The sequence below is a fragment of the Alexandromys fortis genome, unplaced genomic scaffold, assembly GCF_014885135.2.
Source record: "Alexandromys fortis isolate MF-2015 unplaced genomic scaffold, M_Fortis_MF-2015_v1.1 scaffold_7, whole genome shotgun sequence".
NCBI lineage: Eukaryota > Metazoa > Chordata > Mammalia > Rodentia > Cricetidae > Alexandromys > Alexandromys fortis.
The window spans coordinates 13,303,041-13,318,531 of NW_026067920.1; the positions used below are offsets into that span (position 1 = coordinate 13,303,041).

The 15,491-nt window shown below is 35.0% G+C and overlaps 1 protein-coding gene and 1 non-coding gene across 2 annotated transcripts in view; both read right to left on the reverse strand.

Moving 5' to 3' along the window:
* The window catches only part of Zpbp (zona pellucida binding protein), a 390,789-nt gene that overhangs the window by 339,534 nt on the left and 35,764 nt on the right, over positions 1-15,491 (reverse strand). Inside the window, exons 4-7 of the mRNA XM_050141095.1 lie at positions 11,132-11,257; positions 7,891-8,040; positions 6,251-6,316; positions 1,968-2,186 (exon numbers count right to left, since the gene is read on the reverse strand). Coding sequence (XP_049997052.1) covers positions 1,968-2,186; positions 6,251-6,316; positions 7,891-8,040; positions 11,132-11,257 — 561 coding nt within the window. The remainder of the gene's footprint in view (positions 1-1,967; positions 2,187-6,250; positions 6,317-7,890; positions 8,041-11,131; positions 11,258-15,491) is intronic.
* LOC126501022 (small nucleolar RNA SNORA24) lies at positions 13,852-13,977 on the reverse strand. The gene has a single exon (XR_007591490.1). It is a non-coding gene; the product is annotated as a small nucleolar RNA SNORA24 (small nucleolar RNA).

Below are 15,491 nucleotides of genomic sequence, written 5' to 3' on the forward strand. Positions count from 1 at the left end.
CCTCTTCACCTATTGCTCTAGTGCTAATCAATCAGGAGTCTTGGCTTATTCCCTTTCCATCTCTACTCTTAGTAACTAGCATACAAGTATACACTATACTGCCCTTGCTCCTTACTCCTCTAAAGTAACTGCAACTGAAGGGGTGTTTGTATTTAATTCACCGGTGCTCTGTTTTCATAGCTGGCATATCTAGCAGTTGTGGCTTCTGTTGCAGACAGCATTCTACTTTTTAGGTGATTTTTGAGATCAACCCAGGTGCCCTAGCAGGAGCCAAGAGTTTAGCTGAGTTTTACTCTGAGGCCAGTGGGGAGCAATGATACTTCAATCTATTACAGTTAGTCCTCCTACCCCAAACACTGAAAATACTTGCAATGAAAGAATATATGTGATAAGAGAGACAAAATCAGCCCGAAGATCAAATCCCGCATGTACAAGTTCTAATGCAGAAACATAAGGATTATGAAAACTAAAGCAGCATGACCCCTCCAAACACGTTTACTTCTATAGCAGCAGAATAAAGTGAGAGAATTTGAAAAAAAAAAAAAGAATTCTCTAGAACTATTCTAAGACTATTAAAAAAATCAAAAAAGTCACCAGTAAACTGTATGAATTCACTGAGAATACCAACAGCTAAAAGTAATAACTAAACTGATGCAGGACATAAATGGGGATTTCAATAAAGAAACAGAAAAAAGAAAAATGAAGTTGAAATTTTAAAAATTAAAAAGTTCAGTAGGTCAAATTAAAAAAATTAATGGAACACCTGATCAATAGATCAAACATAATTCAGAACATCAGAGCTTGAAGACAAAGGAAGACACAAATAATGGAACAATAACAACTATAAAATAATAAAGTATACCATAATATATAATATCTGTGACTGATTTTGCTTAATATGAAGTCCAATTGCAATAATTTTACATAAAATGACATGATTTCATTCTTCTTTATGATTTCATAACCCTTCATATATCAAAGGCATAAAGTCAAACCCAGACCTCACTATTTACAGAAATTAGCTCAAAATGCATCTTAATGTAAACAGGAACAAAAAGGACTAAAAGGAAACAGTCCTTAATGACCTCAGGTTTCTAAACACAACATTAAAAGCACAAAAAGAAAGAAAAAATCCCCACAATCTAAAAGGTAAAAAGGAATCAGAGTTAACAATTTTCCAAAAAGATAAATGAATGACCACTTAACACATTAAAAAAAAATACTGCAAAGTATCAGTCATTTGAGGACACAGAGAGCTGGCTCACAACTGCAACATTTACCCTGGATCTCATCTTATAAATTTTCTAAGAGTTTGTCCACGTAATGAAAACAATCGGGAAACAAAGATTCACAAAGCCTCCACATACAACTAGCATGTCCTTGACAGGATAAGCAATGCTTATGCTGACCGTCTGCCTTGAGGTTGGTGAAAACCAATGAGATTTCCCTGGAGAAGAGAAAAGCAAGAATTACACAAGATAAGAGTTTATCTTGCTCCTGCCTTTGAAGTTCCATGCCTTGCTACAGTCTCTGCCAAAATTAAATTTTACACAACAAATAAAGGAGAAAGAGGCATAAACGAGGAGGAGAAGAACATCCTCTAAGTGGGCATGGATGATTGCTCCTGAGACAGTTCCTCCTCTCTCCAGCACTAATGACAACACATGAAATGGGATGAGGTGTCTGAAATGTTCACCACGTTACAAGCAAACGCTTCCACTGACTCATCACTATAACTAAACACTACAGACCCTTACTCTGACTTCCACTCAACAGTGAAGTGACACAGCACACTTTTCACTAATGGCATGAATCAGCAGGATTTTATTTGGAGGCATTTTAGCATTAAGTCAAACTCGAGATGAAGATATAAATACAATTACATTTGTAACATTCATATTCTAAACAGTCGGTTTGGAAACAGTTGTTTCCAAATTGTCTTTTTTAAAAGTATTTTGTATATTTACCTGAAAATGTGAAGAATAATTCATTTTGCAGACCAGCTCTCTGCATTTTAACACGGTGGCATTCAGATTTCAGCAAGGAAATCTCACAGGAAAGGTCAAGAACCAGTTTACTTAAAATCTGAAGAAGTTTCTTCTCAAAAGAAATGTTATAGATACTATTGCAGGGAGCCGCGTGGTACCGTGCTGTGAACTGGTAATAAAAATGAGGTTCACGATAAGCTACAAACATTAAAAAGAAAAGACAAAAACATCATCATTCAGGCAATTCAAGTGCATTGTGACTGTTTCAAATAAATAATTATTTGGAACAAATTCATATTTATTTCCTATAAACAGCTACATTTGCCTTCCTTAACAAATGCTTCCCTCATAGTAAGTCGGTATTAAATACTATCACAAGGATTCTAAAACGGTGATTCATTTAACCTTCGCCATCATTTAAGATTCACATTCTTACTATTGTATCTGGAACAAAGGAATCAGGACACAAGAATCTTGCTGTGTGTACTGCTGATGTTATTAAGGCAAATTTTCAAACCTAGGAAGGTTGGTCTTACTATACGACTGTTCAAATACTGGCATCATACCTTTTAAAATTTATATTTTAGAAGAAATCAAACTGTTCTATTTTAAAATATTAATTCTTAGATGATACTCTAGAGATATAATTAGCAACAATACTTTTTATAATATAATTCTAATAAATATATATAGTTAGTTTTAGTTAATTCCAGTACAATATCTGGAATTGAAGATACATATATTTAAATCAAATCTCAAAATCTTACTGGAAAGATACAATAAATCTAAAATGAAAATAAATCCCTAATTTAAAAAAAAATCACCTTGTGAAACAAGAGTTCTTTTGCTGCTTCTGGATCACATTTTGAGCAAGAGTCCTCTATTCATACTGACATCCCTCACCACTGCCCATTTTCCTACCTTTGCTTAAAAGTTAAGCACACTTACTACTCCCAAACTTAATGCCGAGGTTGGCAGCTTTTAATTGCAAAGAAACCTAGTAGTTTTCATTGACGAACAAATGAAAGCCAAAAATTACCAACACCCTAACTTCAAGAAAATATAAATCAGTATTTTTAATTTTTTTAGAAGAGCCTAAAAGAAAACTGATGTAGAAAGCATTAAAATGAATTTAATATTCTAAATATAATGATTAAAATGTAATCCATAAAACATGATGAGCTATAAGAAATGGTTTGAAAATAAGGAAAGTAACAGACAGGTACACTGGTTCAAACCTGCATTTCCAGCATTCACAAGAATAAAGCAGAAGGATTGTACCAGTCAGTAGGAAATTAAATTAGAGTAGATACAAATATTTAGATGATAGATAAACATATCAACAGTGAAGGATAAAATTAAAAGAATAATAGCAAACATTTATCTTTAACTATAATTACCAAAATAAATCTTTAAAAAATTAACTGCTAAGCCAAACAGTTTACAAAAATACTACTACAGTTAGCACAAGACAGGAGAGAGCAAGAACAGAAAGGCCAAGTCCCTTTCATCATGTATGCTTATGCTCACATGCTCTGAAAGGAACATGAACACCTCTTGGTCTGCCATTTTTCAGTCTATTAAGCAGGGTCACAGCAGTTTGATTAAACTTCTAAGTAACTGTGGTTTATGTTATTTTTTCTTTTATTTCATATCAAACCAGCCCTCTCAATTTTATTCCTCAGTAAAATAATCTAAGATGAGGGATACATAGTCTGCTTCCTGGTCCTAATAATGAGGATGCAGTGAACCATCAACCATGACACTAAGAACTGAAAAGCAACTATGACCACTGTTATCACTGTAATTTGAAAACATGGTTCTGTATATGGCTTTGCCTGGCTGACTAAAATGACTAAAAGGCTGCCCTGATAACCAGTCTGTCCCCTTGCTATTAAGACACACAACACAATTTGAGTGGGAATTCTTTTAATTAGAAAACTAAAAACAGCAAAGTTCTTCTTTTTTTAATCTTGTTACCTTTAATCCCAGCATTCAGGAGGCAGAGACAGGCAGATCTCGGTGAGTTTGAAGCCAGCCTGGTCTACAAGAACCAGTTCCAGGACAGGCTCCAAAGCTACAGAGAAACCCTGTATTGAAACACCAAAATAAAACCCAAAGACTTAGAAAATTTGTCTTTAAAAATAAAACTACCTTCTTAAATTCCTAATAGCAGAAATGGAAACACCTAGATGTACCTTAACAATAGACTAGGTAAAGAAAATGTGATACAGTAACATAATGAAGTATTACTTAGCCATTAAAAATGGCATCATGCTCATCTTTATGGGTCTGGCTTACCTCATTCAGGTTGTTTTTTTTTAATTCCATCCATTTGCATGCAGATTTCAAGATGTAATTGTTTTTACCAATGAGTAATACTCTAATGTGTAAATGTACCACATTTTCTTTATCCACTCTTCTATTGAGGAACATCTAGGTTGTTTCCATGTTATGGCTATTATAAATAATGCTGCCATGAACATAGTTGAATGAATGTTCTTGTAGTATGACTGAGTATCCTTCAGGTATATGCCCAAAAGTGGTACTGCTTGGTCCTAAGGTAGGCTGATTCCCAGTTTTCTGAGAAACCACCATACTGATTTCCAAAGTAATTACACAAGTTTGCATTCCCACCAGGAATGGAGAAGTGTTCCCCTTACTCTACAACCATATCCACCATAAGCTATCATTGGTGTTTTTGATCTTGTACTCACTCATAAGTGGATACTAGCTGTAAAGCAAAGGATATTGAGCCTTATAGTTCATGACCCTAGAGAAGCTAAGTAACAAGGTAAACCCTAAGAAAAAACACCTGGAAAGGGGAAATAGACGAGATCACCTGAAAAAGTTGGGAGCATTGGCAGGGGGAAATAGTGAGGGCAGAAGAGGGTAAGACAAGGGGAGAAAGGGAGGATGGAGGAGAACTTGAGGGAATGAGATAGTTGAGATGGAGGAAGGACAGAGATGAGAGCAAGGAAAGAGAGGTTTTGATTGAGGGACCCATTGTGGGGCTATCGAGAAACCTGGCACTAGGGAAATTCCCAGGAGTCCACAAAGATGACCCCAGCTAAGACTGTAAGCAAGAGAGAGTGCCTGAACTGGCCTAGCCCTGTAGTCAGACTGATGAATATCTTAAATATCACCATAGAACCTTCATCCAGTAACTGATGGAAACAGAGGCAGAGATGTGCTTCGGAGCATTGAACTGAGCTCCCAAAGTTCAGCTAAGAGTGGGAGTAATGAGAATATGAGCTGAGGGGTCCAGACCATGATAGAGACACCCACTGAAACAGTTCACCTGAGCTAATGGGAGCTCACCAACTTCAGCTGGACAGGGAAGGAAACAGCATAGACCAAGCTAGTCCCTCTAAATGTAGTGACAGTTGTGTGTCTGGGGCTGACTGTGGGGCCCCTGGCAGTGGGACAAAGATTTATCCCTACTGCTTGTACTTGTATTCTGGGAGCCTATTCTCTTTGGATGGATATCTTGCTCAGCCTGAATATAGTAGAGAGGGCTTTGGAGCTTCCCCAAAGAAATGTGCCTTATCCTCTCTGAGGAGTGGATGGTTGCAGGGGTGGAGGGGTAGATGGAAGGAATGGGAGGAGGGAAGGGAGTAGGAGCTAGAATTGGTGTGTAAAATGAAGAAAGATAGTTTGCTTTCTTTTTAAAATTAAATAAAAAGTGGAAAAAATGAAATGTTTGGTGGTAGTAATACTGCCTTTAATCCCAACACTCAGGAAGAAGAGGCAGGTGGATCTGGGTGAGTTCAAGGTCAGTCTGGTCTATAAGTGTTAGTTCCAGGACAGGCTCCAAAACTACAGTGAAACCCTGTCTTGAAAAAACAAAAAAAAAATCATAAAATTTGCAGGCTAATTGGAATGAACTAGAAAGAAACCATCCTAAGTGAGGTATCCCAAACCCGGAAAAACAAATATATTAATTTATATGTAGATATTAGTTGCTAAGGCAATGATGACCAAGCTATAGAACCACAAAGGGTAGACTAAGGGACTAGAGGGAACAGACAGATCTTGTTAGGAAAGGGAAATAGAACAGATATAGATGGAAGGTGATGCTGGAATGAGATCAAGTAGGAAAGTGAGAATAGGGAAGAGACAGCTAAAATTAAGGGCCTTTTGAGAGGTAGTATGTAAACCTAATACAGTACAAATTTCCTAAAATATACACATATATGAAAGTGATCTAAATGAAATCACCAAACAGTGGGGAGACAGAGTCTCAGTTGCCCATCTCTTACCATGAAATGATGCCTCTGGTACCAGAATTGGCTTACATCTAATTGAGTTCTTGGCTGAAGGAGCCCCTATATGAATTACATTACATTACAATTACATTACAATCCAGGCTATTTTCAAGACTATAAGTTGCTCTTCACAAACTGACAGCAAGGCCCCATTGCTGAAAACAATGCCTACACAACTCTTTGAACATGGTGATGTCCAGCCAGTGTCTATATACAGCCTTCACCCCCATATTATAGCATCTTTGGTACAGGAAAGTATTCTGCATGTCCTCAAAAGAGAAACATAAACACCAAGCTAGTCACAAACCCTTTATCTACAACGGTGTACTACCTGCAAAATATGCTAGGGCAATGGTGGCACAAAGTTTGTGGGAATAACAGACCAATAAATGATTTGACTTAAGTCCCACTACAGAAGATGGAAATCATGCCCACCCAACACTGTTTGAGTGACCAAAAAGCTAAGACTAGATAGGATTCAAGGACCTAGGGAAAAAGTAAATAATACTGAGAGGGGAGGCAGGAAGAGTGAAAATGTAATGAGAAAATGATTCCTAATGATATTCAGCTACACTCATTGCTCAGCCATCATCAGAGACGCTTCCTCCTTGCAGCAGGTGAGAACAAATATAGAGACACATAGACAAAAATCACATAGAGTGAGAGACCCAGAAACACTCAGCCCTAAATGGGAAGTCTCCATCAAATCTCGACTCAGGGCATAGGGAACCCTGAGGAAGAAGAGTCAGAAAGTGTAAGAACCAGAGGGTACTGAAGACACCAATGGAAGCAAAGTCCATAGGAATACACAGAGACTGAAGCAGCAGGCACAAGGCCTGCACAGGTCTGCATTTTTAAGGGATTCCTGAGTGTGAATGACTGGGTCTCTGATTCCTTTGCCTTCTCTTGAGTTCTTTTCCTTCTGTTGGTTTGTCTCGTCTAACGCTGATGTGCTGGCTTTTGTTTCATAATATATTGTTTTATTCTTAAATTCATTAATGAAAGAAAGAAAAGAAAGAAGTGAAAGAAGGAAGAAATGGAAGGAAGGAGGGAAAGAAGAAGAGAGGGAGGGAGGGAGGGAGGGAGGGAGGGAGGGAGGGAGGGAGGGAGGGAGGGAGGGGAAAGAAGGAAAGGAAGAAAGAAACCTAGCCACTAGAGGTGAGGTTAACTGAAATATCATTTACACATGTTAGGAGAGAGAAAATGAGTCATCTCCAATGGAGTGGCACTAGGCGTATGAAACATTCCAGGGCAAGTCTCATGTTCAAAAACAGTTAACCAACATATAATGGACCCATAGGTTTTTCGTGTGCTTTTATTTGGATACAGTTAGGAAGGTTTGTTTTGTTTTTTTTTGTTTGTTTGCTTGGAGGTGGTGCTTTGTTTTCTTGGTTTGGGGCATCCTGTTGTTGCATTGGTTATTTTGTTTTTTGAGAAAGAACTTAAGGTAAGGTGAGTAGAGATGGGGGAGAGGATCTGGAAGGACTTGGGCGAGGGAAAGAATATGACCAAGATATATTTAAATTTAAAAACTTCTTAAATTATAAAAATATATAAAATAACAAACCTATTAAAATTTTTAATCATTTCAAAACATTAAGATATGTTAAAACATAATTAAATTTGCTTCTTACCATAAACAACATATTTCAGTTGAACATTTTTAACAATTTCTTCCACAGTCGGTTTGTACTCGAGGAAACATGTATAAACCCCAGTCATGGTCTCCTCAAAGTTCTGAAATATGAGACTTCCTGTGGATGTCACTTGTGCAGTGGTGTTTTCTAATAAAGGTATAATATACAGATACTTAAATCACAATAGGGAGACAAAATACCAAACAGTTAAAGCAACCTAAAAACCCTCAAAATCTATGTTTGCTAAAAGGAGTTCATAGACAAAGTTAATCATTGTACTTGATGCTTATTATCAGTAGATGCTAGGACAACCTTAAAATCAAATTTCTACCAACCAAAGTTCATTAATTGTGTGACTGTCTAAGTCAATGATTCTCAACCTGTAGGCTGCAATCCCTTAAGAAATAACCTTTCACAGGGGTCACATATCAGATATTTACATCACAATTCATAACAGTAGCAAAATTACACTTATGAAGTAGCAATGAAAATAACTTTACAGTGGGGGATCACCACAACATGAGGAACTATATTAAAGGGTCATAGCATTAAGAAGGTAAGAGTGACATGTGGACATAAAGCACTTCTAGTATTCTCCTTGCATTAAAAGAGATGCTATCATGTTGTAGAATATTATTTTAACTGACAAAGATGTGATGCTGTGGAATATTACTTTAGCTGTGTAAAGGTGTGTGACTTTTGTTTATGTTGCATTTGTTTAATTATGTAAAGATGTGTTGCATCTGTTTCACTTTGCCTGCCTAAGGCACCTGATTGGTCTAATAAAGAACTAGGCATAGAAAGGACAGGCGGAGCTGGTAGGCAAAAAGAATTAGTAGTAGAAGAAATCTAGCCTCAAAAAGAAAGAGAGAAGAGGAGGAAGAAAGAACAAGAAGAAAGAGAAAGACAAGCCTCGGGCACGAAACCTGGCAGTCCTAACCAGACATGAGAAGCAGTCAAAGTAAGACATACAGAAATAAAAGTAAAAAATTCCAAAGCAAAAGGTAGATAAAACATGTTAAGTTAAAAGACCTAGCCAGAAATGAGCCTAAACTAGGCCAAGCATTCAAAACTAATAAGTCTCCATGTCATCATTTGGGAGGTGGCTGGAGGCCCAAAAGAAAAAGCCTGGTACACTATCAGAAATACATTACTATTTATGAAAATTTATACACACATATATGCAGTGCATGTATGCATAAACAACATGTATATACAAAATATATATTTTATATAGTGTATTTATTTAACTATATCATAAATAATATTGATATAGCTTAACTTATAGTATGAGTTGTAAAGTCTTAGAATTTGCACATGAAATGGTATATCCAAAACAAAATCTATTACACTATAGCCATTAACAGCTAAGAATTCTTATCACTACATGAAACAGTACATGGAAGAGTGAGTTGTTTCTACTGCTGAGGGGTAAGGAAGAAGATAAATAGAAAATTATTATCAAACACAGTGTTGATGTGTTAGAAAAAAGAATGTGATATGGGATCCCTCTTGGCTTCAGCATAAGTATTATACTGGGAGAAAACTATGCTATCAAATGGAGAGAAAACCTCTTTCTGAGATATTAAGATATAGATGTGAAGGCTTCATTCTCTCACAAATGTACAACCATGGGTAACCACTTCTTTTGAAGTCAAGTTTATTTGTTCAGTGAAGAATGACAAGATATAGCTGCCAAACTCACAGGGTTGTTCAATTCAGAAAATATTAAAAATCATTAAAAGACAAGTTGTTATTCTAAAAGTTCATAACTACAGTTTTATGTCATAAAACTATAAAATAATAATATTTTCTTAATTAAGAATTGAATACTCCATTATTTAGAATTTAAAGTATTATCTCAGAAAATGACTAAATATCTTTTTCCATTTTAAGTAAGTGATTTAATACTTATATATTTTTAGAAATAATTCTTTGATGTGCGAGGGTCATCTGTCTATGTGTTACTTTCATTGGTTAATAAAGAGACTGCCTTGGCCTTATAAGAGGGCAGAAAATTAGGTGGGTGGAGTAGACAGAACAGAATGCTGGGAAGAAGGCAATGAGGCAGTTGCCATGCTTCTCCTACCCAAGACGGACGGTGGTTATAATCTTCCCAATAAGCCACCACTTTGTGGTGGTACACAGATTATTAGAAATGGGTTAATCAAGATGAGAGAGTTAGCCAATAAGAGGCTAGAACTAATGGGCCAGACAGTGTTTAAATGAATAGTTTGTGTGTCGTTATTTCCAGGGCTAAGCTAGCTGTGCGGGAGCCGGGTGGGACAAAAAGCAGGCCTGCCTGCAGCTCCTTCTACAGTTCTTAAAACCGAAGAAAATGCCAGAATGCTCTTAGCACTGACATTTTTTGTTATATGAAAAGCCCTACTGCATATTTTGAAGGAGAAATGACCCACATTGACCTTACATAGAGAGTTATGCCTTGAGATCTCCCATTACTATACCCTGGATGAAGCTGAAAAATGTAACATAAAATAATATATTTCTGTTTAATTGCCTACTTGTTCATGAATATCTTCTGATTAAAGATTACATACTTATCTTAACATACTATTTTTAAAGCTATTAATAAATTAAGCATAGTATTTAAGAAAAAAGCATAGTATAATAACATTTTTATAATAATTTTAAATATCACATCATCAGTGAAGCTATATATTCCTTAGTAATAATTCAAAATTAAATTTTCCTATACCAGAAGTGTCAATAAATATATATATTTACATATGTTCATGTATTTTTATTATATATGTTGTATTTGGCACAGATAATATAAGAAAGTAAGAACTCATATTAGAATATCTATTAGCAGCCAACTTATGTTTTATATACTATTCTGTAAAGAAAATCTCGCTATTAGTGAGTAGAACCTTTAGAGAAAACTATAAATTAAGTCAGTTATCAAATTCAAGATTTAGAATAAAGATGAAATAGACAATACACAATAAAATAGGTAAAATAGGTACATAGCAAAAGAAGGGTAATGAAATCAGAAACAGTGATTTTTTTTCACATAAAATGGAACAGCTGAATTTTTTGGTATCTTCATCCTTAATAAAGACAATAGGAAACATTTATATTATCAACATTACTATATCAACTCCACAAGACTACAAAGAAAATATTTGAATAAATGATAAATGTATTTAGATACAAATATTCTTTTAAGTAAATCTGAGATATATCTATTTAATTATGATAATAAATAAAATCCTACCTGAAACAATTTTTCCTTTTGGCCCATGCCATTGGAATGATGGGTCTACCAGTTCAGTGTTTCTCAGTCGCTGAGTTACACAAAGCACATGTGGACTCTTTTGATGGAGCATGACATATACGCTCACTGAAAATACAATATTAAAATGTTCCAGTAACATTTTATGCTCTTTAACTGCCTAATAATACCTTACATTTTGTAGCTTGTGTTATATTCTCTGACATTTCTTTGGGTTATTGCCCCTATTACTTTATGATAATTTAATATCACTGTCTCCATCTAATTACATTAAGAAGCATACAGTGTATTTTATTTGACTGTGTGTGTACATGTACATTTAGTCACCCATGTGTAAGGGTGTGTGTCCTAAACATGAATGTAATGTGTTGGTCCTTTTTATTCATAGCTCACATATACTGACCCATTTTAATCTCAGAGTATATAACTGTAGTGACAGTATTAAGATAATTCTCTAGCTGGACTTCATATGCTTTTCAAAGACATCAAATATAAAAATAGTATGCATCTATGTATGTATGTATGTATATGTATTCATATTTACATGAGAGGAATAATATATTACTTACAATAACATAGCATAGTATACTAGATAAAAATAACATGGTTAAAAAGTTAAGAAATATATACAGTGGTTGACTTTTAAACATGCATTTTGTCAGACTCTGCTTAAAATAATTATGATAACCAAAACAAAGATAGTTTTAGGAGATTCAGCAGAAGCACAATCAAAGACTCAGTTGTTCTGAATGTCCTCAGAACTAAGCTTTCCGAATAACCCACCAGTAACTGCATGCCAACCCTTCTAATTAACCCAACCAAGAGTTCTTTGAGCCAGTAAAATAAAAATTATCTTTGGTAATCAAATTTCTTGTCAGTAAAAAGTTTTTATATTTTACAACAATATGTTTGTTTTTACCACAAATGTTCTATCATGAGATAGAAAAATAATGATTTATTTTACCCATGAAAATGTTTTTCTTCTTCTTCAATATTTTAATTAAATCTATCTATAGGCTGCCTTCCTATTATAAGTCTGATTGATTTTATATTTACCTAATAACTATTAGATCCAATTTGCAAACATTTTCTTAGGATCCAAATGATTATGTTTATAAATATAACCATGTATAATTTTCTTATATTAGCCCTTTACTTTTTACTAATTTAAGCACTTACAATCATTAAATATTTAATATTCAACATGATAGTATAATAAATAAACTAATCGCTTAGGATCATAATGGCCACATGAAAAGAACTTGGTATGTTTTTTTCCTATAACCTATCTTTGTAAGAATGTGTGCTTTTCCAGGTCCGTTCTCTTACATTTTGGTAAGAGAGAAAGCAGAAAAATGCATTATGAACTGCACTAAAGTTGACTTTAATAGATACAAGTCTAATAAAAAATTTAATAAAATCTAGTTTAGAAATTTTCCAGCTAATTTTATATACTATAAATTAATATAATTTTATCTATAATTAGATTTATTTATTATATTTTATGATATAATTATATAAAATATAAAATTACTCAGAGTAAGTTAAAGTTTTATATGATTCTCTTTATTCATAACACCGGTCTTTATTTTCATTATTTTCTTACAAAGTTATTTGCTAAAATCTAAGCATTATATGTTCCAAAGGCGACTTTTCATTCTAATCAACATTCCATTGCTCTTGTATGGTCTCATTCAACCACTCCTGCTCTTCTCTTATTTCTGTTCTCCTTCCCTCAGTTTAAGGTCTTTCCGTCCTCTTCAATAAGTACTCACACTCTTCATGCCTTGGCATGACTCATGACTGCTCTCTTCTCCAATGTGTATCTTTTGCCCGTATCTCCCTATCCCTTTCCATATCCTGTGTTCTTTCCAGACCACAGCAGTCCTCAGGGTTTCCCCTTTCTAATATTACTCTAGTAACTACCTAGTTTCTCTTAACCTTTGGAAGGTGAGTGCAAGTCTATGATTCTGCATAGTTTCTTTGACAGGATCTGATGCCATTATTCTGACTTTCCTGTCAGTATCCCACTAAAGTTTGTGATTTCCATCCCAGCAGCTTCAACTGAGTTCAACAGTCTCTCAGCACTATCAACAGACCAAATTAAATATTAGAAGACATCAACATTCAAAATGAATATAACATTTTCAAAGTAAACAGACATTGACTACTAATGAAACAACACCTCTGTGAAGAACATCTTCTGACTCCAGAAAAAAAGTATAGTTAGAACATACTGTTACAATCAGGGGAATATACAGTTTCAATATTTTCTGTAACATTTTATCAAGAACCCAATAAGCTGTCAATTCATAATTGTGTTTTATTTCGTAAAAAAAATATTTAATGTTTATTTATTTCAGGTGAATACACGGGAAAAAAACCTGGGAGTGAAGAAACCCACATTTCTTATGTATTCATCAGTTCACAGTATTACATACACTTCTCCAAAGTTATCAATAATAACCGATCAACACTTGCCAATGTAATCATATATGACATCTGAAGTGAAGGCTCTAAAGATTTCCTTATTCTTTGGAACTATACTCAAAAGAAAACTCTTCCTTGACTAATAAAACTTTACTTTTGTATCAGAGCCTATTGACAATAAGATGAGGTCCCTTATGAAACAGTTCTCTACAATGTGAAGACAGACAATATGGTCTGTGGTCCTTCATGTACAGAGTGTGTTGAACAGAGAAGAATGCTACTTGTGCAAGTCCTAATCTGCTATAATGTAAAGGTTAACAGCTTTTCCAATAGTAAAAAGCTCTTCCATGGCAAGGAAGAGAACACACCACAGCTGACAGGTCCCAAAGTGAATGCAGTACAGGTACAATGTTTGAATACAATTAGTTACCATATTTAGAATATAATTAACACAGCTGCAAACAATATACCAGTAGTGTTTGTTTTCAGAATATTTTAATACTGATTTAAAATACACATTGTATATATACATATATATGAAGTCTAATTAAGGAAAATTAAAGAAAGCAACAATGAAAATTATTGAGATACAAGAAGTTTCAAGTAGATCTACCTCAATCCAGCTATACCACTCTTGGACATATACCCAAAGGACTCTACATCCTACATGGAGACACTTACTCAACCATATTCATTTCTGCTGTGTTCATAATAGCCAGAAACTGTAAACAGCCTACATGTCCATCTGTGGATGAACAGATCAAAAAAAAAAAAACATGGTACATTTTACACAATGGAATATTACTCAGCTGTTAAAAAACCAAAATCATGAAATTCACATGCAAATGGTTGGGGGAAGAAAAAAATACCCTAAGTAAAGCTAACCCAGGCCTAAAAAGACAAATATGGTATGTATTCTCTTATAAAAGGGTGCTGGCTGTTAAGTCTTTGATAAGTTAGGTATCTAGTAAGGAACTGGTGTGGGAAGGGAAATAGACTGTATAATTAATATATAATTAGAGATGGATTGGGAGTGATAAACAGAGAAGGAGGAGAATAGGTGGTAATGGAGGGAATATGAGGAGGAACAGCCAAAACTAAGGATCATTTGACAGTTCATATAGAAATCCATTACAGTAGAAGCTTCTTAAAATATATACATATATGAAAGAAATCTAAATTGAATCACCAAATAACAGGAGAGTCAAAGCCTGAACTAATTATCTCTCGCCACCAAATGAAACCTCCAGTGTAAGGAAAAGGATACATCTAATTGAGTTCTTGGCCAAAGGGTTCCCATGGAACCCCACAAACAAACCAGAGTATCGTCCCAAAGCTAATAATTGCTCTCAACAAACTGATGGTAAGATCATATTGATGAAGATAGCACCTAAAGAACTCAGTAAACATGGAGAAGTCACACTGCTGCCTATCTGGAGCCTTCACCCTTACTAACTAGTGGACGGTGTTCAGAATGCTATCAGAGGAGAAAGCTAAGTACCAATCCATCTGGAAACCCTGAAATCTACAACGGTAAGCTGCCTGCATGGTACACTAGAGCAACAGTGGCACAAAAGTCTGAAATAACCAACCACTATCTGATTAGACTTAAGACCACTCCATGAGATGGAATCCATGCCTGACACTGTTCAGGTGTCAAGAACTTGAGACTAAACATGCTACAGACCTAGGAAAATACCAAATGATATTGTTCTGATAAAGGAATATTGCAATGAAATGACTCCTAATAAAATTACGGCATACTCATAGATTGGTTTCTTGCTCAGTCATCATCCCAGAAGCTTCCTCCTACAGTAGATGGAAACAAATACAGAGACCCACAACTAAGCAATAGTGAGAGACCTTGAAACACTCAGTCCTAAATGAGATCTCTCTCTCTAAAGGCTCTCTA